Here is a 26,608-nt window from a genome sequence, read left to right on the forward strand (position 1 = left end):
CTGTAAGACCAACATTAGGAAATAGTCAGCGATAAGAGTGTTCCAGAATATTCTTTTCCATTCAAAACACATGTGGATGCTGTATGTATGTTTTTTCATTAACAAAATGAGGTCGTATTACCTCTAGGTTTGAGAACTTGATTTTTGTTTAGTTGGATGGCTAGATTTTCATATCCAAAGTATTTTCCAATGGCTTTGGATTATATTCCACAGGCAGGCTTTTGCATAATCTGTTTGATTGGTCCACTACCCGTGAACATTTTTATTCAACTTAATTGACATTCACTCAGTGGACACTTCATACCTCTTCTCCTCTAAGTTCTATAGTAAGTGGTGAGGACAAAAGAGCAGTATGGGTGTGAGAAACACACACACACACACACACACGATGACAGAATGGGGCACTGCTCGGAGGAAGGAGTCAACGTTTTATGCAGACCCATGGGAGTCGGTGCACTGCAGACATTTTGCAGTGGACTCTGATGTCTAAGACAGGTGTTGGAGGATACACAGTAGAAGTTGGCAAATAGCACAAGAAACAAAGAATGTTCTGGTGAGAAGGAGCAGGAAGTACAGAGGGAAGCAGGAGGACATGAATGAAAGAAATAAATGGACCCTAAACAACTTACTGTGTCTCCCTCACCACTGTAGCCCTTATTTGTCAAGAAGTGTATCGCTCTTCATTTTTATTTATTTATTTATTTTTTAAAGAAGTGTATTGCTCTTTTAAGAGTATTCTCTGGTCATTTTCAAGCCAACATAATTAGTTTTCATGAAGACTATTCAAAATCAGCCACTGGCCATCCTCTTGGTGGGTTAGCTTTTTGAATTATGATGAGCTCTCACCAACCTCACATCATAATAGACAAGATTGGCGACCCAAGACAGGCAGCTGGAAAGACAAAGCTACAACCCCAGAACGGTTTTACATAATGCCACCCCTCTGTGTTTTGGAGGGTTCATCGTCCTGAACAATACTTCCTTTCTTTCCATAAAAACTCAGACACACAATAACCATAATTAAGTAACCTGCTTTCCCTAAATCCAATCAGCTCTGTTCCAATCACTATCTTCTCATTTTGAAAGGATATCATTATTTCACAGCTGCTTTATTTTTAATTGGAAGATGGATGTGATTTCACATCTGAGTTTGACGCACTTCTGTTTAACATTAAGGGTGATAGTGAGGGGGTGTGAGAATGGGAGGCGGGGGATGTACGGAGCCGTGCATCAATGCACTTGCTAAAATTGTCAAATGTTTCACTCTGTGTGTGTGACGAACATAAACATCTGGTACTTATCTGGTTGAATGTAGACTATTTTATAGAAGTTTAGCACACTCCTTTTGAGCTCTCACGGCCACTCTCTAAGTTAGCTTATGTAGCCCCATCAGCAGAAGTGACCCAATACTATATCCTGTTTCCAATGCAAATATAAAATTCTAACACTGTTGCTAGAATGCCTACCCACGTCTCACTTTCACTGTGTTCCACTCCCAAGGAGACAATATCGCTAGACTGCAGATACAGAAGAGGAAAGCCCAACTTTCATCTTGGGTTTGGGGAGAGGCACACTCGTAGAAGAAAACAGAGGTCCCCACCTGCTTCTGGGGGGCCGGGGATGGGGTCCTAGCCACTCCTGTGGGGTGGGAGCCCCTTCCATGGCATGGACCTTGACCATGATCCCAACTAGCTCTTTGTTGGAAGATGTCTATGTGTATAATCCACATGCTCTTTACGGCCATGGCATTGTCTTAGTAATGACAGGAAACACATTCCCCAGATAAAGAGAAGCCAGGAGAGGCACACTTTCTACTGGGAATCATTTGAGGACAAAGCGCACGTTTCAGCATTGTGTAGTTAATCATGTAGCAAACCTCTGCGAACTGCTGGTAAACACCAGCATGCAGCCTCCGAGCCATGAAATGAATATCGTGGCTTTCTGTAATAATACATAACCAGCTATTGGTAATGTCATAATGTGGAAAGCCTCATTTCTAAAATGAAAATCTGTCTTGCTCAATAAAATACTTCCCATTGAGCAGCATTGGGCAGGGAGCGTTTACCAGCTCTTAACATTCCCAAAGCAGGTCAAGACAAGAGCCTGAAAAAATACAGGACAAAGGACTGAAGTCTGATTAAAAACAGGAAAAATATTATGAAGTGGGGGGAGCATGTCGGATTTTTTTTTTTAGAGCATCTCTGATGACTCAAAGAGCTGTTTAATTCATCACTAGACACTCTAAGCTAAAGAAAATATTTTTAAGCAATTGTCTCATTTCCTTAGATAACACACATGTTTTTTGATAGGGCCTGAGCATTTGAACATCAGTGCTGTTCTAGGATCTGTGGGCTTAATTCAAGCATCTGATCCTTGTGTTCCTTAACCTCTTGGACTTTGTATAGTTACCAACTGGAATATAATCACTTTATAACCAGTGACATAGTTCTCTATCTCTTTATGTATTTTTTCACTATTACTGTATCACATAAAAAATACTGATGGCTAAAGTTACTATATTAATAGAAAAATCATAGGGCAATCTCTCTGTGTCAGGCATTTTACTAAGGGCTAAATTTACAATCATTACCTCTTTCAGTTCTCACAACAGTCACACATGGAAGGTTTTATGGACAAAGCAACTGAGGAACAAAGAGATGTGTGGACCCTGCCCAGAGTCACATAACTCACCAGTGACTGAGCTGGGACTCACCCAGATCAGATCCATGGCCCATGTACAAACACTACACCCAGGCTGTTGCCCCATTCCTCTTGCAAAATGTGGTGATTATCGAAAGAAAGAGATTGCTTCCTCAATAATAATAAAATCTGATTCTTCTTCTTAAAAAATACAATTTTGTATACAATTTTGTATAATTACAGAGAATTTGAAACCCTTTATGATGACCTTGACCATGGATTTAACATTTACACTGACTACCAGAAAGCAAACCTTTGCAAATGATTCAGTTACACTGTTGAAAAACAAGATGGTAGAGATGGATCATTGTTAGCAAACAATAATGAATGAGGAAACGCTTTTAAAATGTTGGTAAAGAGTAAAAATATCCAAGTATGAGAAAAGTGTAATGCAGGAAGAGCCTTGCCAATTTTCTTTTCTGGTCTTAATTGCCTGAATTAATCTCTCTCCCCCTCTCTTTCTCATTGCTAAATTAAAGGAAAGCCTTTCCTTGGGTGGAAACAAACTACTGGTTGTAACAAAACTCTGGTAGAAAAACAACACTACGTGAGCGAAAGATGAATTCTTTCGGAAGCTATGAGCCAGCCATTTAGAATAACATTAGATAAGGCTGTCACAGCACAAATGCGGTGGAAAGCCTGGTTTCCTAGACTTTCCACTGTCCTTATAGCACAAGAACAAGGAAAGGGGCAAGAAAAACTAAGTCCCCAAATAAGGGCTGACCTTGGTCTTTTTTGGCTGATAAAGACAGATAATGTTTACGTGGGTTCCTTTGTGTCTGAATTCATTGCACATTCTTTCTATCTCATTTTTTTTTTGCATAAATCAGAAGCAACTAATTAAAAAGAAATATTTAATTCTGATATGTTCTTTGAACTGGAATTCCATCTGGTTCTGTTTAAATAGTAAAATCTGCTGTAGTTGTTAAAATTGGCAAGTGGCACAGACAAACAAAGAAACAAAAGGGACTCCGTGCAGCAGGTTAATACTTTCGTATTTCAACTACAGACATTTCCAGAATCCAGCTACTCAAATCACTCCAGTATAGAAACCATAAAGATCAAATGTTCTAGAATAGAGGGACCACGGCTGGTCTACATTTCCACAGTGTGATGGAGACAGCATCAGGCTTTGAAGACTTTTGGTTTGACAGAAGTACATGGAACTGGGACGCCCACCCCAAAAATGCTCAACTTAGTTTATGAAACACATTTAAAGTGGGCAAAAAGTCTTCACATACCCTCTGCGAAACCCGAGGTTTTTTTCCTTCCATATTTTCTTGGACAGATATAATTGTGTACAGAAAAATCAGACAGATATTCCATTTAATTCCTTTCTTACATGAGAAACCTGTAAATTCTGGACATCAGGGCACATTCTATTCTGATAAAAAAGAAGGAGAATGTGAAATGTGTTAGGGTTTCTCTAGACTCTGGGATACAAATAAACATCTAAGACCAGTTGAAACCCTCCGGTAGAGATGAAGAGAAAGGCTGGTTAAATCCCCATGCCTAGATCTTAAGAAAAGATATTAATCTTCTTAAGATATATACATGCCTGCAAACTCCTTTCTTCTTTAAAATGAAGAAGGTTCATTGCTTCAGTATCATGTCACCTTGCACACGGGTACCTCTGAAACCTTCAACAGCTCAGTCACGAAGACGACACACACAAAAATGCCTTTTCTAACTAAGATTTTCAGGGACTCTTGTTGGGCAGTAAAGGACTCAGGGACTTAGTACTCCCAATTAACATTTTTTGAATGCATGTTTGTAAGTTACATTAAATTTAAAGCCTGAGCCTAATCCTTTGATGTGGGAAGAGGACAAGTATTCAGAACAGACCAAATGCAATTTCTAGAAACTCCATTAAGAATTCAACTTAAAAATGTTACGGTAAAAATTGTTTAATTGGGATTTCTTAAGAGAGAAAAGGAAATATGCTACAGGTTAGAAATAATTGTAACCAGTTCAAATATGTATAAACACTGTGTAGGTCTCTTAGTGACAAGCCTCATGGGAGAGTTGTGCTCTTGCTAGATGGGTTCACAGCAAAGACTTTTGAAGTCAGTGTCTACTACATCGGCGTAGTGCTCTCCTGCCATAACTCTTGGTTCCTCCTGTTATTGCTTATGTATAAGACCTACAAAAACTCGGAAAGTATTCTCCTAGTAGAACACTTCAGGTCTTCTAGTAGATTGCTAGTAGATCTCCTAGTAGATTGCATGCAGGAGGTCTGCACGAGCAAGCTGGCAGGTCCAGTGGTACTGATCCATCTGACCGCAGGGATGAAACACTAGCTATCCCGTAAGATCGAGCCGATTGTGTAGACAGATATCTGACTCCTGATATCTGTCTCTGCCCAAACCAAAAGGGTACAGTATGGAAGGATGGATAACGGATGGTCTGGATTACAACCATTTTACAACTTAGCACAATTTATTATCTCTGTGCATAATTTCAGTAGGACTATACTATGGAGAGAAACATCAGTTATTGTTCTTCTTACTAAAACATCTGGGGGCAAACTACCAGCTAACGAAGGGAGCTGGGGGCATGCTCACATGTGTCTTACAGCTCAATCACCGTGCTGCACATGGCATGGGTACCTGAACTCCAAGTGTGAAATTAAACCAAAGGATGCTGCGTATCCAGATAGAAACATCTAGTCCATTAAACTCAATACATGTTTATTGTTTCCCAGGTTCTGGAAGCAAGTAGGCCTATGTGGATATAGTGATAATATAAGACAAAGTATACAAGTATACAAATACAAGACAAAGTGCCACCATGCTGACCAAGGAGGCGTTATGGGATCCCAAAGAAGAAAGAGTCCCTGAAGAAAGAGAAAAATGGGCTTTAAGGAAGAGAGTCAATCGAGTCATTCATACCAGATCTTATGAGATAAGGTAAGACTCTGGCCAGGGAAGGGGCCAAGACTGATGAGCTCAAGGCAGAATCAGCTGGAAAAATATCCCACCCAGATGCCTGTGTTTTGAAATATCTGATATGATGAGTATTTTCCCTCTATCTAATATCTCCTGGCAGGGCTTCTTTTAGAGGGCAAATTTCGGGTCCGACCTGCCCCCTCCTCCCAGCACACATCACCTTTTGCATGGGCCTTCATGTGGTCCACAGGTCCAGGCCAGGAAGGGCCTGGCTGGTGACAGAGAGACAAGGAAAGCCTACTTTCCTTGAGTGTGCACGGCATTGCTGGGGTAAATGTGTTGCAGTGAACACTTTTCCTGCCTCTGGGACTCCCGGCATTCCTGGGGACACACCTCAGCCTCACTCTGCATGAGTCAGGGACGTTTCTCTGGGGCCCTAATGGCACACGTTGCGGTCCGGTCCTGCCCTATCTGCCTTTCTACATGTAAAAGAAAACATCTCAGCCAAGTGGCAAGAAAATTATTAGGTTTACTTCAGGGATTCACACTGCTGTTGGAATCCTGCCGTTCACGACTCAAACATTTAAGGAGTCGGCAAGGAATTCAGACCACAAGCGTATAATGGTGAGTTTCTGGGGAGGGACGCTGGTGACCAGCAATTACTCATTTATCACACAAATAAGTGAAAGAGAGGGAAGGTTCCCAGATTCCTGCCCTTTACCCAGTGAGGGAAAAAGTCAAGTAGACAATCAATCTCCATGCAGGGCAGGTAGACTGCATTAAAAATGCTCAATACATTCTAGACTACAGGGAAAAAACTGGGGGGGGGGTGGATACAGACAGCATGTGGGGGCATAAAGCACAGGCCCCAGAAATACTTCAGCGGCTTTGACATTAAAAAGTGACCTGGACAACGTTACGTGAGTTAATTAACCACTCCAAGCCTTAGTCTTCTCCTCTCGCCAACAAAAATGCCAAGGCTCACTCCATTTAGTGGGCAACCCACAGTTATTATGAGGATCATTATGAAGCATTTGTACACACATTAACCATAAGAATGTGACCCTAATATTTTTTTTTTCTCTTAGTCACTTGGGTAATTGTGTGTGTGCATGTGTGTGGTTTTGCCTGTGGTACCCACATTGTAACTCTTTTGAAGGACGGACAGAATCTTTCATTTCAAATGCACCTGGCCCTTATCTACAGTGTCTCATCCTTAGCAGATGCTCAAATATTCTGTTGGAATTTAAATTCAACGCTGTGTCAGTCCAGCCTTGCCGGCAAGGCCTGAAACTCCTTTCTTCCAAACGAAAGCCAACTGCCTGTCGTTAAAGTCGAAGTTAGTGTCTGAGCAACTAACTTGTACACGTAAGCTAGGAAGGTGATTATTTCCATCTTGGTGTTTATAACTGTAAATAGTACAACTACTCATATACTTCCCAGTCCTTCGAAAAGTCCACTACGTGACACTGAAGTCGGCTGAGTAATGAGTTTCACTGGCTCGGCTCATGCTGTGTGAAGGATTCCTTTTTACTTATTTCTCAAATGACCTCTCAGTAGCTTCGTATGTGTCCTTCCTCCCAGAAGTCACCCCAGACTTAACAGGACACCAGAGAACAGCAGGACTTGAAAAATTTTTTCACAGTATCAGTCGTGCTCCCAACCTCATGCAAACCTTTTGCTTTGGAGCTAAGTTAGATGTAAGCGTGATGCACACAGGATGTTTATACATTGGATGTTTATGTATCTGGTGTCTTAGACTTTTCTTATACCCTTCCTATGTTTTTTAAAAGGGAATGACATCAAAATTTCACTACATTAATTATAGGTCTCTATGGTTTTACCTAATTAACGTGTGGTCTTTATAAGATGTTGCAATTATAGGACACCTGGGTGGCTCAATTGGTTAAGCGACTGCCTCTGGCTCAGGTCATGATCCCGGAGTCCTGGAATCGAGTCCTGTATCTGGCTCCCTGCTCAGTGGAGAGTCTGCTTCTCCCTCTGACCCTCACCCCTTTCGTGCTCTCTCTTTCACTCTCATTCTCTCTCTCTCTCAAATAAACAAAATCTTTAAAAAAAAGATGTTGCAATTATAGCTGTGTGTGGTTAAGGAAATGAATGCAGATTTCAGGCTTTTTGTGATCTTTGTATTTCTATCTTAGGGTCTCTGAGAAGCTGCTTCACGAGCAAGCCTCGTGGGAGAGATTCTGGACCTGGGTCCTCCCCCAGATGAGGTGGGATAATTTTTCTAGGAGCAGTGACTTTGGTTATGGACACATACATCTTTCCAATCTATCAGCAGTTCAAAGAGACTTTAAATCTAAAAGACCCAGAAAATATTAAACATCCTGCACAGGTAAAGTATACTTCTGTTTCAGAAGCTGTGGTTCCATGTTATTCATGAAGTTTCATCTGTACTAGTGAGGAGATCCCTAAATGCCTCTGGATAAACACACATTTGTACTCAAACAGCATCTGTCTCTTCTAACACGAGCAAATGACTTGTTTATTATTAGTTTTCCAGTAAGTCAAGCCTTTAATTTTTCTCCCTCCTCCTAAAAGCTTGGTTTCAAAACAAACACAAGGATGAATTTCTGGAAACTAAAGACTTGCAGATGGGGGCGATGGTCTAAATCATAGCCTCTTGGCCTGTAAACCCTGACGGCGTCCTTTTACACCGATTTTCCATGTATTTCTTCAGGGATCTAGGTGGGCCTGTCACGTTAATGAGAATTTCATGTGCCAATGGAGAATCTGCAAGTGCAGGTGTCCAAGAAAACTCCTCTCTTTGGCATTAACAATCCTGTGAGGAGCTGATGGGATTATTGAGATTAAAGTCGGTCATCCGCCTAAGGTTATAACGAATGCTGCCCCCGAGACAAGAACGGAGACAAAGAACAGGCTGTCTAGGTACAGCTGGCTGTCCGAGAATGCGTGTAAACACTCAGTCTCCGAAGGGATGCCAGTCATTCCTGAGAGCGGATGAAATGAACTTCACGATTTACTCCTGTTGCAAGCTGACCATTCGGTCAGGAAGTGTATACTGATATTTTTTTGAAGATCATTTAAAAGGTGGGTAGGAAAAGCCTTGAAATAGTGCATTAAATTTTTTTTTTTTTTTTTTACTCTTTAAGAGAATTGTTTGCAATTACAATTCACAACTGTTGTTCTGCAGTTTTGGACTGACCAGCTCTGTGTTGGAGGTGGGAAATGAAAACAAGGAAAGGGGAAATGTTATGTAATGATTAGGGATTTCCAGGGTCCTCTTGGAAGAAAGGGACAAAGCACAGCATCATTCTATGCTCTGAAGATATGCTGCTTTGCTTTCCAAATGTGGTGTGAAAAAAAAAATCTATCTATATTAATTTCATGCATTTCAGCCTGGGTCACACAATGGGAAAAATGCATCTGTGCGACTACTTTCAAACCACAGGAGAATGAGCACAGATGTTACATTAAGCATATCGTGTTATTTGTCCCCCAGCATCGCCTAAAGTCCTTAACACAATGGAAGCTGTGACTTGCATTTATCCACTGGAACCATTCTTAACACGTGGTTGGGTACACCTATTTCAGCCACATCCTCGGAGGTGACAAGAGGTGAAATGCTTTCTTGGTGAACATGGGTACACTGTTTTGTTTGTGTGTGTGTGTGTGTGCGTGGTATGTGGGAGAGTGCCTCTTGACAGAAAAACAGGGAGCTGAGGCACATATTTGGAAATGCAAAGAAAGCATTCCCTTCATATTAACCTTGCAGGTTTTCAGGACAGTAAGAATCCTATCCCATTGTTACTATACTTTTGTTTATTTTTTTAAATATTTTATTTTATTTTATATATTTATTTGAGAGATAGAGAGAGAGAGAGAGAGAGATCAAGATTATGAGCAGGGAGGAAGCATAGAGAGAGAAGTAGACCCCACTGAGCAGGGAGCCCGATGTAGGACTCGATCCCAGGACCCTGGGATCATGACCTGAGCCAAAGGCCCATGTCCAATTGACTGAGCCACCCAGACATCCTGTTACTACACTTCTAGATGCAAGTTAAGGATAAGAACACATCACTTTGCATGGTTTAATAAAATTGCCAGTATTTAAAAAGAAATGGAATGAGCTGGTTTGTAATCTGTTTGAATTACTTTCGACAAAGGATTTTAATTCAGATGAATTGTATATGACACAGAAGGATATTATAAACCTATACACTTTAAAGAAAGGTAAGTAGATAAACATGCTCATGTAAATTCTTCTTGAAAGCAGCCATGTTCTTAGACTAAGGGGGCTGGATTATTATATTACAGAAGTTGATAATCACAGTTGAATTTTAGGAGATATAGAAGCCTCAAATTACCTATTCCTGCCTCCTTCTCCTTTTTGTCTAACTGCCCAGAGAACACAGGAATGTGTAGATGGAGATCATATAAGATGCCTTCCATATTTGTCGCAATAAATGAGATTCATTTATTTCCTCGTGGTTGTTGGAGAGGAAGTATAATGTTAAATGCACAAATGTATTGACTGGTTTTTCTTTACATGGAAATCGAATTGTTAAATAAATGAATTTCTGCCATCTTGGCACTGGAGATTTCTGAATAAATAACAACATCCTTATAAATGAATGCAATATTTGGAAACGTACATCCAAACTACAGAAATAGTGTGATATGTGTGCGGTAGAATGCTGCTGACTGAGAGCAGTCTGGGTTTTTTAAAAGATTTAAATTATTAGGCCAGGAAAATCCTGCATGCTTTATCTTCATTTTTAAAGATTGGGAACTTAAGAAAATATTTTCCCTTCTCCACATGAGCTTGGTGTACCTCCTAAAATATCAAAACTATTTTCTTCAGTATTTCACGTTTCATGATGTTCTTGCATCTTTCTATTATCATGAGTACTTCCCAACTGCAAATTTTATGTTTCATTTCCAGATTCTCAAACGGAAGGCTCTGTCTGATTTCTTGTACCTATGGCCATAAGGTTGGGTGTCTACCTGGGTCCCGGTCTTTCTCACTTCGGAAATGGATCCAGTAGCATCAGCTTTAGCCCAGAGTAAATACATTAAGTCTGAGAGGCGTAAGACGGTTATAATGTCCTTCATCCTACAGCTTCATCCAGGATCCCAGGGCTGCTTCTCTTTTTCACTTTTTTGGGCTACTATGACCTATCACAGCCTTAGAATTGCATGTGGTCTTCAGTCTCCTTAAGGAAAGAAAGACTGGGTATTGGCAGGACTTGAAGGTGTGAACAATCTGTCATGGCCGGTGAGCCTACACCTTACCGAGAGCTCTTCAAAGACTGAAGAGACACGAAAGAATTCTCTGGGCTTCATCTTATACTCCCAGTGGTCTCTGCACCCCTGCAAGCTGGTACCAAAGAACTGAGGAAAACAGGACCCACGAGTGGACTTTCTGTGTGAAATCCTCAGAGAAGCTTCATGGCGAGGCCATCCTAAACAATTACTTGATCTAAGGAGAGTAAATCTTTTTAATCAAAAGTAAATTTTTGCTTTGTGCTGCCTCCCACGATCATCAGTAGTATTTAAAATGAATTCCCGTTATGCTTCCTATATTTATGCTCTCATTTAGGCAAGCCCAGGGCACCAGCTGATAAAGTACATTTAGTTTTAATACAATCACAGAATCTTAAATGCTTGAAAAGACATCAGAAGCTGTCTGGTCCAATCACCCATCACCTGAAGAATTTTATCTATAGCCCTTCTCAGGCTTGCTGAAAGAATAAAGGGGCTTATCTATTTTTCACCTAAAATCGAGAAAATGTAGGTAGAAATCTGAAGCATTAGAATTGTAAGAAAATAAATCTTTGGTAAAATTAACACTTCATCCTTCTGAAGAAAGGCAAATAGAAGAGGGTCATAAATGGCCTTTGTAACCCCTTATGGCAGAGAGTTAAAACAAACAAACAAACAAACACCCAAAACAGAAATTGGAGGGGGAGACGAAACATGAGAGACTATGGACTCTGAAAAACAATCTGAGGGTTTCGGAGGGGCGAGGGGGTGGGAGGTTGGGTGAGCCCGGTGGTGGGTATTATGGAGGGCACGTATCGCATGGAGCACTGGGTGCGGTACATAAACAATGAATTCTGGGACGCTAAAAAGAAATTTAAAAAAATAAATAAAAACTTAACAAAATTAAAAAAAAAATCCCTAAAACAAAAAAACAAAAACCCCACAAAAACAACCAAAACAAACCTTCACATCACTTGCCAAGTATGTATATGATTATTCTGAGTCGTAACATGTGTGATTAATCTCAATTGCTTAATCTGTTCAATAGCTGGAAATATAAAAGCATAATGCATTTTATTACTGTTGGGATGTAGGGAGCATTTTTTATTTAATCTACTTTCCTCTTTATCTGAACATAGAATTGAATGATATTTGAAAGCTGGGGGTGGGGTGGGAGTGGAGAAAGGAAAAAAGTATGGGTTTCTGTCCCTATTGCCGGTCAACATCCCTTATTGTCATTTCGATGTGTATCAAAATTGCCATTTTGATGTGGAGCTTTCAAATGGTGCATTAAATGAGAACTTCATGAGGGCATGGGAGACCCATCCCCATCCCGGCTTTGGAATTTCCAGGCTGTACCTTTTCACCTTTGCGGGAGGTTGCTTCAAACATGCCGGACAAGTTTTAAACTGTGGGTTGTGCCAGTTCTGAAGAACATGCATTTTTCGCTCTGGGGCTTTCAAATTACGATATGAAAGTTATTTAAAGCTTAGGAGTTCGTGTGTTACATTACACACTGCCTAAGCGTAGGCATTGCTCCTAAACGTGAACATTAATGCACTCTGTAAAAGGTACAATTATTACCACTGGGACAGAAATCAACAAACCCCACCAAAGGAATTTCTTAAAACTGCTATCATAAAATCTGGGCATGTTATGGATTTCATTAACATTTTACTCCCTGAGGATTCCCAATTGTATAATAACAGAAGTTCTTTAAATTTTAAATACCACAGACAGGAACAGCCTTTCACCCAAAACAGATGTGAAACCATCAACGTTGCCTTCTTATTGGTCCACAGATATGAAACTGGTGGGTAATTGATAGCTCTTAATGTGTTGTTGTTTAGGTTACAAAACTGGAAACTTAATAGTATTTTTCCCATGAAAAGATAAGGTAATAAGCAATAGACAAGCTTTTCAAACACACTTCCTTACTCTCCTTTACCTTGGAAGTGAAAACACACACACACACACACACACACACACATTTGATTTACATACTGCAAAAAAATTAAAATTTGTCCACAGAGGTCAGTGACACACGACATCCAGGTGTGGAGGAACTCATTTCAGTCTTATTTTTCCTAAATCTTGTTAATGATGACTTGTGATTTTTATCCTTGTGTTTCCTTTCTTTAATCCAATCCTTATCAGTACATTTGGAAGCCCAGGCTGTGGTATTTTAAAATCGCATCTGTATATATTTAGCTAAAAACAGTTCACTTTTAAAAGCTAAAAATAGTGAAGCTCAAGATAAATAAGCAAGGAGGTTTATGATGCTATTTTCCTGCATAAGGTAAACAGATGCATTAATATTTTTGGAAAACAAAAGAACTATAATTCTGTTCAAATGATATCTATGAAAAGAGGTTGAAAAGTGACAAAAAACAGCCAAGCAACCAGTTTACTTTTTCTTTCAAAATAGTGATCAACCTTATTATTTAAAAAATGACTTGATTAGGACTTACGGTGTCTTCTACATCAGTGGCTTTCAACCAAGGATGATTTTTCCCCTCCCTTAGGATATTTGACAATGCCTGGAGATATTTTTGGTCATCAAAATCGAGAGAGGTGTGTGTGTGTGTGTGTGTGTGTGTGTGTGTGTGTGTTACTGACTTCTATTGAGTCAGGCATCCTGCTAAAAATCCTGTAACCCCCAAGATAGCCTTATCTTGAAGAATATCTACTCTAAAATGTCAGTATTGTCCAGGCCAAGGAACCCTGCTCTAGACACAATCCAGTCATTGGTTTAAGTTAAAGCTTCTGCAGTGACTGTTCAAGTTGATAGACATCATTTACCAATCAGTAACTGAGCAGGTATATAAATAGTCATCAGGATACCATCTTCAAGAGGGAACCAAATCCATTTTTGCATATTAGTACACCCGAGCTGCAACAAAGCAGTGACAGCAAGGCTATTAGGATTCTAGTCCAGGTTCTATCATTAACTTGCTCCGTGGTCTTGCCAATCGCTTAACCTCTGGACCTATGCAGTATAAGGAATTCAGACAAGATGACGTTTGCCTCTGCTTTTAGTCTTATGCTTAAAGTTGAGCTATCCTGGGAAGAAAACAGTTCTTCTCAAGAATATAACTATGAATTTTGGTTCCAAATAAACACTAGCATAAAATAATAAGGAACCAAAATGGTAAGCAAAATGGAATGTGTATGGTATGCAAATTAATCTATTTTAAGTGTAATTCTAGCTGAACAGGTGTGGTTCTTTCAATATTGTCTTTCCAGCGATGTTTCATCATAAAAATCGAAGAGGTTTCTTTAAATGTCATACATTTTCTTTTAGGTGTGTGGATAAGAAATACTAATTAGTAAAATCATCTGACTGATTTTTAAAACTGAAGTAAGTAGTTGACTTAATCGAAATGGTTAAAATCGTCCTGGTATTTTCTAAATGACAAAACAATCAGTTAAAAATATCTACATAATTATGTCATATGCTTATCTATATTCCCTAAATCATACCCACCTTTAAAGCAGCAAAAAACTTTGAATTTCATCTATCCCTATATGCATTTCCTATATGTATTTCCTTCAAATGACTTTCTATACCACGAGAAAACAAGGTACCAGAGAAAGCATTAGGAAAAGTTCCTCGAGAGAGAATTTTTGGAACAGGGACTTCCTGGGTGGAACCTAGTCACCGAAAACAGACCTACGATGCACTAAGGATAGGACGTGAAGCATTCGTTTTATGCAGGAAGTAGAGGTCACTGCAGAATCCGCTAAGACAACCAAAGGCTTACCTGGTGGATTTTTAAAAAAGCAAATTGTCTCTCTTCCAGATCAATGTTTTAGCTAAAATAGCATATTAATATTAGTTGCAATACACACACACACACACACACACACACACACACACACAGAGCACACCTGGGGAATCAACGTTCAGTTGAACAGCTGTATTTTCCCTAAATTTGCCAACATTACATTTCCACATTTGGGTAACCCAGTAAGCTATTTTTGCCGGTTCTCGAGTTACACACTTATAAAGGATCATTTTATTGCAATTTCAGCAATTTACTAATGATCTGAATGAGATAATACACCCTCTAAAGTGTCTGGTTTATAAGCAGCAAGTTTACAATCAGGATAACCTGGCTTAATATATGTTCTGGATTAGTCAATTTAGCACATGGAACCAATTTTGAATACAATGTTACAGATAATAAACGTGCTAAAAACTCGCAATTGAATGAAAAATCAAAAACTGTTTCATTGGGGATACCTGTTCCAAAGCCAACACATTATTATGAGAACAAAAGATGTTTCCAGAAAGTTTGAAAGGAAAGAAAATTATATATGGAACTTGTTAAAATAAATGACATTCTAAAGCTTTAAGATAAACGACTCCAGTTTCTACTTTTAATTTTGGAAGACAACTAACTTTAAAGATTAAAAACTAGGGTTCCAAATAACGAATTCTTCTCATTGAATGAGCACTTCTCCAACCTAAGATTTGCTAAAAATGTGTAATAATTCCACATGTCAGGGGGAATATTTTCAAGAATTCATGAGTTATTTTATTCCATTTGTTACTTACAGGGCATCCAGCTGGCCCCTCCTTAGCTCCTGAAATAAAGCCCATGCCATTAAATTAATTTTTGTCTCTGGTCTCAGTAAGCTGTAACTGTTAATTCCATTTTTGAGTAATGACGGAGCCACTCTGGAAGTTACTGGGAGACACAGCTCACAGCCTTGGAGGGGTATTGGGAGCGTCTCGGACAGTGAGCCTCCTTGCACAGAGGAAAGCTCCTGGGGCTGGGGGTTCTAGGAACCCGGTTACTTGAGTGACAGTCTCCTCTGGAACCTGAAGGCCCCACAACTTCAAAGGCTCTGTAGTTTTTCTCTGGAGAAGGGGAGTGGGAGAATTGCCCCTCTTACCTCATTTGAGGCAGCGTAAGGTAAAAAGACTCAGAATTCGAATGACCAGAGAGCTACACAAAGGCCAGCTGCACGCTGGCCCTGTGTCAGGCCTGACCACAAGTGGTGATTCAGCTGCTGTCTGCCTTCCAGATCTCTCTGTGCCCAATGACTCTGTTCTCAAGTCTGAGGAAGGAAGTCCACTTCCACTGTGTAAGCCTGAGCTTTCCCACAAGCCGCATCTTGTCCCCACGTTGGGACTCATGAATTATTGAACTTCTCTGAGCCTCGCTTCTCTCACATGAAGATGGGGATGTGACTCTTTGGTCTACTTAATGTACATTTGAAGACGAAAATGGGATGTGTCCAAAAAGGTGCTTTAGGAAAGGAAATGTGCTTTAGAAGCATGTTTTGTTGTTAGAACACGTCGTACAATGAATTTTAAAATCCACAAAGACACCTAAAGGCCTCCTGGATTTGACCAGTTTCTCATATTGAACGTGATCAAGGGCACCTACTGTCTTTGATGCTGCGGTTGCCAGTGAGTGACCATGACGGAATGTGCGTGAGCTGTTATGGGCGTGTTCTGACTCAGTTCTATCTCCTTTCCACACTAAGGCCTTTTGCTGCTCATGCCTGCTTTAAGAGTTCCTTCCTTTAGAAACTGTGGAATATTATCCAAGAGATATACACATAAGGCAAAAGGAAAACACAGAAACAAGCTTCCTTATGAAGTGAGCACTACCTCCTCTCTTCTGGAACATTCCTCCTCCTCATACCTCAGAATGAACATCTGTGCTAGGAAATGCATTGGAAAGAGAGGGCAACTTTTGCTCCGGGGGCTTGCTGATGTATTCTTAGAGCTGCAAAGTGTCTTCCTGAGGCTTCCTTCTCCCGTGTGATTACTCCATGAGCGCTGTCTTACCAAACTGAACAGGATAGGGTTTAGGAGCCAATGGCTTTCGCTTTCTGCTTCTCTGGAATAAGTGAGAACATAAATAATCTAGTACCCAAAATTTTCTCACAAAAGACAATGCCCCCAAATTTGGACAAGAGTGCAGTTCCAGCCTGAGTTGGTTTATCAAGTAATTCTATTTCCAAAGTCAGTGTAGGGGGGTGTGGTAATCGATTAGTCCCTAGCGCCATTTTTATGTCTTTGGATCAACAAAGTTCATATCCCATCCAGGCATTATATCTCTTGCATTTCCCACCCCCCCCCCTTGTCTCCTGGCATTTTAATCAGGGAAAAGTCACAGTTGTTTTGAGGAAAGCGCTCCCAGGAGCTTTAATTAAAGCGAGAAGGATAAATCTGTTTACAGTGTGGTGAACACTATCATTAATAAAACATTGAAATAATTAACGAATTAAATTCTGTTTTGTGTGTGAATGGCTACACTTAGGATCCATGAGAACATGCTCCCTGGACAGACAGTACACTATGCACTTAGTATGCAGGGAGGGGAAGAAAACAGAGATTGCATTTCTCCGAGATTCACAGTATCATGAACTGCTAGAGCTTGAATGGAGAAGCCTTTATTTTTACAGGGAAGGAAACTCGGCTTCAAGGAGGTTAATGGCTTGGGCTCTAAAGGAGGTGTTCGAAAATGAAGACTTGTTAGAGCCCCACTGATATCCTGGGTCTCTACTATGAATCCTTGATTGTTTAACCAGAAACCAAAGGGAGAAAAAGATGAAATTAACAATAAGATAAGCAGCTCGAAGAACATGACAGAATGGGATACCCTGAAAACCATGGGCAAATTTCACAGTGTGATTAACTCTGCCGTGGACAATTAAGAGGTTTTAGCTGCTCAGGATATGAAGTGGCCTTTCAAGCAGGATATGACCATAAAGCTCCGAGCGGGACTTCCCTTACGCCCCTTCCCACTAAATTGCTTCTTGACTTGTTTTTAGCTTTCTGGCAGACAACAGATCTCACAGGAAGCCCCAAAGGTGGACGCTCATACCCATGGTTAACGACGCATTGTTTTCTTATGTCACTCAGTAATTTCCTAGAGAAAACAATGGCAACCAAAGACTGTTCCTGTCTTGAAGGAAAGTCAGCTTCCAGTACTGCCTTATTAACTTAACACATGCAAGTGTTTGTCCTTGTTGCTACAGCAACATGTTTTGTGGGGGTATATTTCATGCAAAAATGTGAAAAAGTGGAAAAAGGAAACAAATACCCTGGGCATACTGATGTGCATATCAATGGGAATGTATGTGCGTTAACGTTCCTGTGAGTAGAGGTAAGAGCTTCCCGCCCTCTGCCTCAATTATGCTTTACTTGTTGGTTAATTTAAAACATCTACCCAGAGAAAACAACAAGCCAACCCCTTCCAAGGAGTTTCAGAAAAGCTAAAAACATATGAAATTATTCATAATTAGGTGATGGGTGAATGATAAGATCCCCTACCATGTACGCAGACACAACAAGCATGGAAATGAGCCTGCTGAGCTCCAGAAGGAACAAAAGATAATTTTACCTCAAGGTGCACTGATACTAAGCTTCTCTGACATTCATCTTCCATAGGGATGGAGAGGCATAAAGGCATTGAATTCTAGGTTTAGAAATAGTAAGCACCCAACTCATCTCGGTGTGTCTTCTCCCAAGGAAAAGCATAAAGGGAGTCGTGTCACAAGACACACCTTTTATACGAATGATAAAGACAGAGCAGACCGAAGCCTAAAGAAGCAGGCATTGGGAGTCTGACAGACCCTGCTTCCAAGTCTGGTCATTCACTCTGACCTTGGGCATTTACTAATCTCTCTGAACCTCAGTGTCCTCATTTTTTAAAATGAGGATAATTGCACCTCCTTCCAGGGATTGCTGGGAGGATTAAAAGCAAATACGTCAAGTACTCAGCTGAAGTCGGGTCCCATAGTAAACACTTAATAAACGGCAACTATTCTATGAATAGCACAATTGTCATTCAGACTGTTCACCAAATTTCTAGCACTGCTTCCTCCAGCATGCCCTAAAGTGCTGCCCTTCAGCAGCTAAGTGTGGCCGGGGGACGTGCTTTGGCAATGAAAGTGGTGGAAGTGTTCTTCGAGGGGAACTTAAGAGCTAGCGCTACGGCCGTGCTGTTTTTCCCTCTGCTTGGTGACAAGCAACCTTTGAGATGACTGCCACTCTCTCTGTCCGGGTCCTGGGGTGAGATGTGGAGCAGACCCCCAGCCGACGGGAGATGAAGAAGGCAAGAAGCTTGAGCTTGAACTAAACTTCATTGTGGGGGTTTGGGTTACCTAGCTTCTCCTAACCACTGCTTTCTATGCTTTGGTAGAAAGAGTTGGGCCGTTCAGATTATTTTCTTCTGCCTAATTCCTGAGCATGATGGGAAACCTGTCCTGTTGACAAATGCTTTTTGAGAGCCCATTTTGTCTCGATGTTTGTCCTGACACAGAATTGCCCTGCACAGAAGAATTGCTACAGCTGCAATTTCAGAACGCTCGCGAGACCCCTGTCCCTATATTATCTGGCACTCTCCACATTACCAAGAATAGGACCACGTTACCATGCAAAGATGCTTACCATTGCAAAATGCAAGCTTTCCTCTAGAGGCACGTCTGTCAATCATATGGAACTGTTTGTTAGTTTGGGGATGTGGAAAAATAACTTACCAAGAGCTGTTTTGACATAGGCAAATTCATTTAATTTCTGACTTAATCTAGAGCTGGATTCAGCAAACCTCAGGTGAAAGTCTCATCTTTTCTCACCCTCGACACGTTTCTCGGAGTTATCATTTAGAGGTTAGCAGGAGTTCAGTCTCCTGTAATAGGCCATTTCACTTTAAGTGTATGTTAAACTAATATTGACCTTTTCAAAGTAAAACAAAATCTGGTATTTGTGTTCAAAAGACTGAAGCAGCCATAGATATAGAAAGTAGGGGATTAATCATCGTGGGGTTTTTTCTTGCTTAGAAACTCTCTCTGGGAATTAGTCATTTTTATATATCCAGCAATGAGTGGTAAGGCAAGCTTTGCCTACTCTGAAAAGGAAGCCTGGATCCTTCAGCAAATAACTCTGTATAATTTGCCCACAGTTTAACCCCCACAGCCTGATAGGGATGTTTCATTTGACAGTGGGTGAAAAAGTCAAGAACATGAGCGTCAGGCCGTGGGTGGGAGTATCCAGACATCAAGGCTGGACAAGCTGAGGCAGTAGGAGTGGTGCCAGGGATGAGTGGGGGGCCGGGGAGACGCGGTGCAGGGGCGGAAGTCCCGGGGAATGCAAGACAAGGGCAGGGAAGGGAGTGCTAGGGCAAAGGGAGCGCAGCAGAAGCAACATCCTAATAAGGATACAGATGTGTTCATTTCATACATATCTGTATATACGGAATCCACAAAGACTGCTTCCTTGGGCATGTATTATGTGTCCCTGTAGGAAAAGTAAGCCTCGACCCCTTTCTTCCTTCTTCTACTAAGAACAAACAAATAAATAAGAAGCCTTATACTTAGATGCAATTACTTCATGCAGGTCGGCCAGAACTAATGTATTTCATCAAGGAAATAAAAATGTGTTGACGGAGGAAGCGTATGAATAGAGAATGTGTAGTCGTGGGGAAAAATCAGATCTTTTAGTTGTTACCGAAGTGAGACATCTGTGCTCAAATTCTCTGAAGACTTGTATGTAAGTATCTGCGAATATAAATGCATCTTCGGGGACCTCCACCGGGCCTGCTTCTCCCCGATTGTGGTGACGGGGTGATTCTGCAGAGTGCATACACTCTTCCTTTTGAAGGCGTTTGGAATGGTGCTGCTTTAGGTCAACAACCTTTCTAGATGACCTAAATGTTCAGCCCTGTGTGTGCTGAGTCTCGTGCCACATACCTGAATCCACTCTTTGTAGGAATCTTCCCCGGGAGTCCACCCGTTCTCAGGGTAGTTGAGGCGGGAGCGTTCCGCAGACCAGTTGGTGCTATACTGGGAAGAAGCTGTGATTTGGTCAGAATGAATCTCCCCCGATTCCATGCCCAGAGCTTCCATACATTTGAAATCTGAAGGGGAAGAAAAAGGGCCGAAAGTCATCAAAACAAAAGGGACCTGAGATGCATATTTCTTTTTATAACTTGGCAGATGAAAACAGTCATTTTGATGTTCACAGAGTATCTTACAGAAGATGACAGTGAGGACTTACTGGGATGCAGCACTGGTATGTGACAGTAATTGTAATAATGGTAATAATTTTTAAAAGCAAGGCTAAAAAGATCTCATAGTGATTATTTTCCTCACTGGATCTAGCTTGACAGAAATACCATCAGAAATTTATTAGGAAATGATGGGAATTCTTAGTTACGTTCAAAGTTTAATATAGAAGCTATATTTAAATAAAATTTTACTAATTCTTTCAATATCTAATAAAATGAAAAAGACTTTATGTCTATGTTATAATCCATATTAGGTGGACAGCAGATCTTAACTCTCTGTTTTTCAGATTCCTTTTATTTGACACCCGGGTCACCTCTCCTTGACTCTCTTCTTTCTCATGCCTCCTGCCCCTAGTTTATATCATTAAAACGTGGGAGTATCCGTCAGAAGTAAACTGCAGGATCATATGGTCCCAAAGAGGACCATCGCTTTACAACATAAAATAATAATGCTCACAGTGAGGACTGTGAGTCATGAATCATGTATTCCATTAGGCCTCATATACTCAGTGAAACAATGAAATATGACATTGATATGAAATATGATAAAAGGAGATGAATAATCAACCTTAGGAAATGTGAATCTAAAGTAATAAGGTGGAAAAAAAAGTTTTAGAGATGAAAGATTCTCAACCATCAAGAAAAATCTCAATCAAACTTTCACATTTTCTGAATTTTCTGTCATAACAGATCAAGTTATAGGGCTTAAAAGGTTTTCTTTCACCAGTTTCATGCTTTTAAGGTTAGGTTTGTTATTTGTAATACAAAAATATTTATAGATACAGAGATGCGTAAGTTAATTGATCGAATTAAGTACAAATGTGATTTTGTAATTTAATTGGAATTTTTATTTTCCTGGTAAAAAAGAGACTAGCCTGTAGGACAGGTTTCCAAACATCCTCTGTCCTCTTCACTAGGTTACTTTCCAACCTGAGAGCTAGACATGTTGAATCACACATTCATTGTTTTTTTCTGATGTTTTCCTTAGGCCCTTGAAAGAGCTGAACCCCACGTAAGCTTTGAAGAAGATTTGAGTTGGCTGAATTGCATACTTTAATAAGATGTGAAACATACTACCTTCTCTTTCTTTTGAGGAAAGTTAGAACAGAAGTCGAAACATGCTTGTTTCACCCGAATATCCACTTCTATTCATATAAGAAAGAAAAACAAAATGGCTTCCATTCTGGGTCTTCATGACCCAAACCATCATGTGTCAGTATCTATCTTGTAAGACTTCCTGTCAATAAACCACCACAGATGTGTTCCTATCACTTCTGATCGATGCCGGTCTCTGTATGATTCTCAGCCCGATATACATTCAAGGGTACCAGACAAGAGGTCTGGCTCTAGTTCATTGTTTCAGGTCACTGTTTTGCAGTTTCCTACTTTCTCCCATGATTTCAGAGGCTTAGAAGCAGCCTTCTCATCCACGATTTTCTTAAGAAGGCGCACCAAATAGTTCTTCCTATTGATGTTCATAACCATTTAAAAGAGAAAAACAAATACTAGGCACTCCAATTCACCAAATATTTCTTTAGTGTTTCCTGTGGCCACAAGGGGTGTGAGGAGGAAGAATATGGAGTGTTTCCCACAGTGCTTTGCAAGATGAATAAATACTGACCTTCTGAGACACTGCTCTGCAAGACACTGTAGTTTGCTGAGAAGCCTTCTTTTGCGATCGCGCTGTCGGTATAAAAAACCATGGAGAGAATGCCTGATGAGGAACGGATCCGACCTGGGGTCTTCTGTCCACAGTAACGCCCGATGTGTGGGCCAACTAGAAAGGGAGAAATGCAGAGAACATTAAAATAGCTTTTGTTCCACAGCAGACGCAAGAATAACCGTTTTGTAAGCATGGGTCCCCGCAGAACCCAGAAGTGTCTTCTTACCCAAAGCAAGTCTTCCCTGGTTAATTGTTTTGCAGTGAACATATTGGATCAGGTTTGTGGAGAGGATTTTAAAGTGTGCTCAGAAGGGCAGTCACAAATGTAGCTACATTCCCCATTGAGCAGGACTGTTTTCAGAAACAGAATCGAAATGCTTGCTCAACAGCAAAGAATGAGGTTTGGGCTGTCAAGAGGCACCTTGACATTCACCTCCAGGAGCAAACTGCACACACTGCCCAGGGCCAAGATGCCTGGTAGGCTATGATCAATGAAGATTCCTGAAGTTGCCTTACTCACTTCTCCCACCGCAGGAGGAGATGCTGGGAACTGGTCCTGCATGGAACTAGACCAGTACCAGGAATCTGATCCAGCACTGAATAGTCCCGATGTCCTTCCTCATTGCATCTTTTAGTCCTGCAGCCTTATACGAGGAGCATCACAGACTCGGAAGAAGGACGATGTACCACGTCCTACTCAGAGATCTATCTACGGGCCAACTAATAACTGTAACAATTAAAAAAAAATAGAAGCTACGGATTCTAATAATTTATACATAACAATAAGTTGTAAACCAAATGAAAAGAAAATGCATCTGACTTTTCTTCCAATTTTTTCTTTGCCAAACACAGGAGAAGTGACTGCATTGCATTTGTGTCCAGTGGCCAAAAGATGACCCAATGCAGCCATTTGACTATGCATGCTGGGGAAAAAGAGGAAGGACCCAAGGCAGTGAAAGATTGGGAACTGATTAATTTTGATAAGTCACACTGCTGTTTGGCTTAGATCGGCCACCCCTTTACTGAAGAGCTGTTAGATAAACCTTGGTAATTAGTAATTGTAAGTTAACCTTACAGACAGTGCACAAGCCCTCTGGGCTTAGAGAATCTTTCCAGTTCCCTGTCCAGATCAACAGTAAGGCAAAAAAGAAAAAAAAAAATCTCTTTTTCCTAGACTTTTTTTTTTTTTTTTTTTAATTGCACATATGGTAAAAACATACCAGATGGTTTGGGCTTAGAAGGACAATCTGGTGTGGACCATTTTCCCCTCCAAGAAATCCATGGTTCTCTGCATTTCAACTAAGAGTTATTGCTTTGTCCAAGGAAGCACAGTGAGTGGTCCCCTCTCTGGAGGGCGGGGCCTCCGGCAGGGACACAGTGTACCAAGGCCCATGTGTGTAACTTGGATGCAGAAGGCAGTTGATGGGGGACTAGGAGAGGCTTCAAATGTGATTGAAAAAGTGAGCCTCAGAAGAGCTGATCTCCCGGGAGCCACATGGACCCTCTGAGCTCCTGGTAGGCAGCTGGCTTGTCTGAACACCCTGCTTTTTAGGGTACTCAGATCCTTGGCTAACAGGTTTCCAGCTCTTGGCCAACCCACTTAAAAACAAAACAAAATAAAAATCAAAACACCAAAAACCCAACCAAAGTGTTTCCACGTTGGAGTTAGTGCAAATTGGTTATGTTGAATATCTTTCACAGTAATTGATTTGATTGAATTCAAAGAGTTTTCCCTACAGTAACCCCTCCCTCTCCAGCAACCAAACACTGTGTGTGTGTGTGTGTGTGTATAGACTGCTTTGTCATGAAGAAAACAAGGACAGAGCCCATTAGGGGCATCAATACCGGTTTTCTACAAGGTGCCACGTGGTCACGAGCAGTGGCTCTGCATCATGGGAAGAAAATGTTGTCATATCAGACTTCCCAGTGGACAGAAGAAAGCATCTCAGGAGAGGAAACTGTTTTGTTTCTCTTCAGTTTCAGTCTGAGCCTCAGCTTCTACATGTGTTAGTTGTTGGCCAGATTTTCTTCAACCTGAATGAATCCAACACTTTTTTTCCTTCCCTTTGGAACGCAAAAGTTGCCCATGACACATGCACGAGAACATCATGCTAGCGCCATGAACTCGGGTCTTCCCTTTCCACAAAAGGAATCCCATTTCTGATGTGCAATCTTAATGAGAAGCCTAGAGTCCATTCATATGATCTCACTCTTTTTCCTCGTTTAAATTCCATTATCGTGGCTTCGTAACTTTCTATTTCTTTAATTTGTGGGCAAACTTTTGCAGCCTGAGTCCTTGGAGCCATTCTCTGATCCCCACAGCCACTGACTCCTCCAAGAATACAAGTGCACAAGGAGAGCTGCACTTGCCCCCCTCCTTAAGCTGCAGATTCTCGCCCTCCACTACTACCCCATTCCTCCAGGGAAGTGGTGGGGAGGGGGAATCTCTTTGAAAGAGCAAACAGAAGAGAACTTGTCTAATGCAGACTCATAATTTAGAGTCTCCATGACTCACTGGTTTATAATGTTGAAGACTTGCTGGGTAAATCTGCCTTCTGTCCTTCAGAACATTGCCCCCGGACAGCAGTGCGCAACTCTCTTTAGGAGCCCTCGAGATACGAGAGTGAAAGGGCTTTTGCGACCATAAGACAAAGAAGTATTGAATTTTCCTGAACAACAGCAAGACCTTAGCACAGCAAGCTAATGCAATATTGATCTGAGCAGGAGTGCACGCAGGATTCTTATCCATCTCCTGAGTGTGCTCATTTGTGTATTTACATGGACACAGCTATTGGATTTCCTACTTCCGTTATCGTAGACCCAAAGGCCAAGGAGATGAATGGAAACTGTCACAAAGACAGCAGTAGAACTCAAAAATTGCATTATTGAAGAATTTAAGCCTGCAACATGTGCCAAGCAATCTCTTGTGGGGACAGTAGGTCCGCAGGGATCATATCTTTCCAAGTGTGAAGGCAATATGGGGTTTGTGTTGTTTAAAAGATACACCAGCAACCCTGAATGGCAGTACCCAGTTCTCTGTATTTTTCCATTCATCTCTCCAGGAATTATAACCCACCTTAGAATCAGACAGCTTGGCTTTCTGCCTCCTTTCTATGTGGGAAAAAAGGGCACCAATCTCCTCATTTTAAAATGAGGCATTACAAATAACCAAACAAAAAAGGGAATGTTTTCAAAAAGGTATAAGGGTATAAAAGAGACCATGTACTCTTCTACAATAGTAAACTTTTTATTGGAGGATATTGGGACTTTGCAACTCTTCCCCGGGGGGGGGGGGAATCTGCACCTTTGTGTCATTTATATCTTGGAATGTGTCTATTTTATGCTTATATCATTTTTATTTTCTATTTCTACCTCCGAAGGTTAATTTTAATATTAAGAGTAAGTCAATAAAAACCAAACAGAGCTCAATCTAGTTTTCATGCAACCTATTCCTCAAACAGTTAGTTGATAACTTTTGGAATGTGGGTAACAACTGCATTTCTGGTTCCTTGGCCAGCCTAGACGAGAGCAGACTTCAAGTGTGTTCATGCCATGAGAGCTAAGCATTCACGCTGGGCTCCATGATTCAGCACAAACACTTGTGACACCCGCCAGGGGCGCACACTCAGCTCCCGGCTCACAAACCATATGCAAACTTCCATCAGTCACTTCAGAGTCTCTACCTGTGAGTCCGTGGAGCTTCCAAGACCAGTCCGTGAGGATGTGTGATTCACCCCATGTGTGTCTCGGATTCTGAGTTCTGGAGTAAATCACTTTTCTTCAAAGTCAGTCTAAAGCAATGGGTAGCTTTCAATGACTTAGTCCTCTCATGCATTGTGTATGATAAAATGCAACCTAAAATCACGGGATGGTTTACAGCCTTCAGCACCTCCTGGTTGTTGTTTTTAGAAGGGGAATCAAAGAGTAAAAGCAATTTTGCTGGCAAGGAACTGTCTGTGTTGAACTAGTATGACAAAAATGTCTCTAGTGCCACTGAGGAGCCCAGGAGGGACCGTCTGCCATTTTGCCTAAAAAGGAGAGAGCTGTTACTCTAGAGTAGGCTGGACGAAGCCGGTTAA

At 41.0% G+C, this 26,608-nt stretch overlaps 1 protein-coding gene across 4 annotated transcripts in view; it reads right to left on the minus strand.

The window, feature by feature from the left end:
• NRP1 (neuropilin 1) overlaps positions 1-26,608 on the minus strand; it is a 136,043-nt gene that overhangs the window by 46,176 nt on the left and 63,259 nt on the right. For all 4 annotated transcript variants that reach the window (XM_059404376.1, XM_059404375.1, XM_059404374.1 and 1 more), the window contains exons 5-6: positions 22,488-22,643; positions 20,550-20,716 (exon numbers count right to left, since the gene is read on the minus strand). In XM_059404376.1, coding sequence (XP_059260359.1) covers positions 20,550-20,716; positions 22,488-22,643 — 323 coding nt within the window. The remainder of the gene's footprint in view (positions 1-20,549; positions 20,717-22,487; positions 22,644-26,608) is intronic.

Source organism: Mustela nigripes, chromosome 6 (assembly GCF_022355385.1).
Source record: "Mustela nigripes isolate SB6536 chromosome 6, MUSNIG.SB6536, whole genome shotgun sequence".
Taxonomy (NCBI): domain Eukaryota; kingdom Metazoa; phylum Chordata; class Mammalia; order Carnivora; family Mustelidae; genus Mustela; species Mustela nigripes.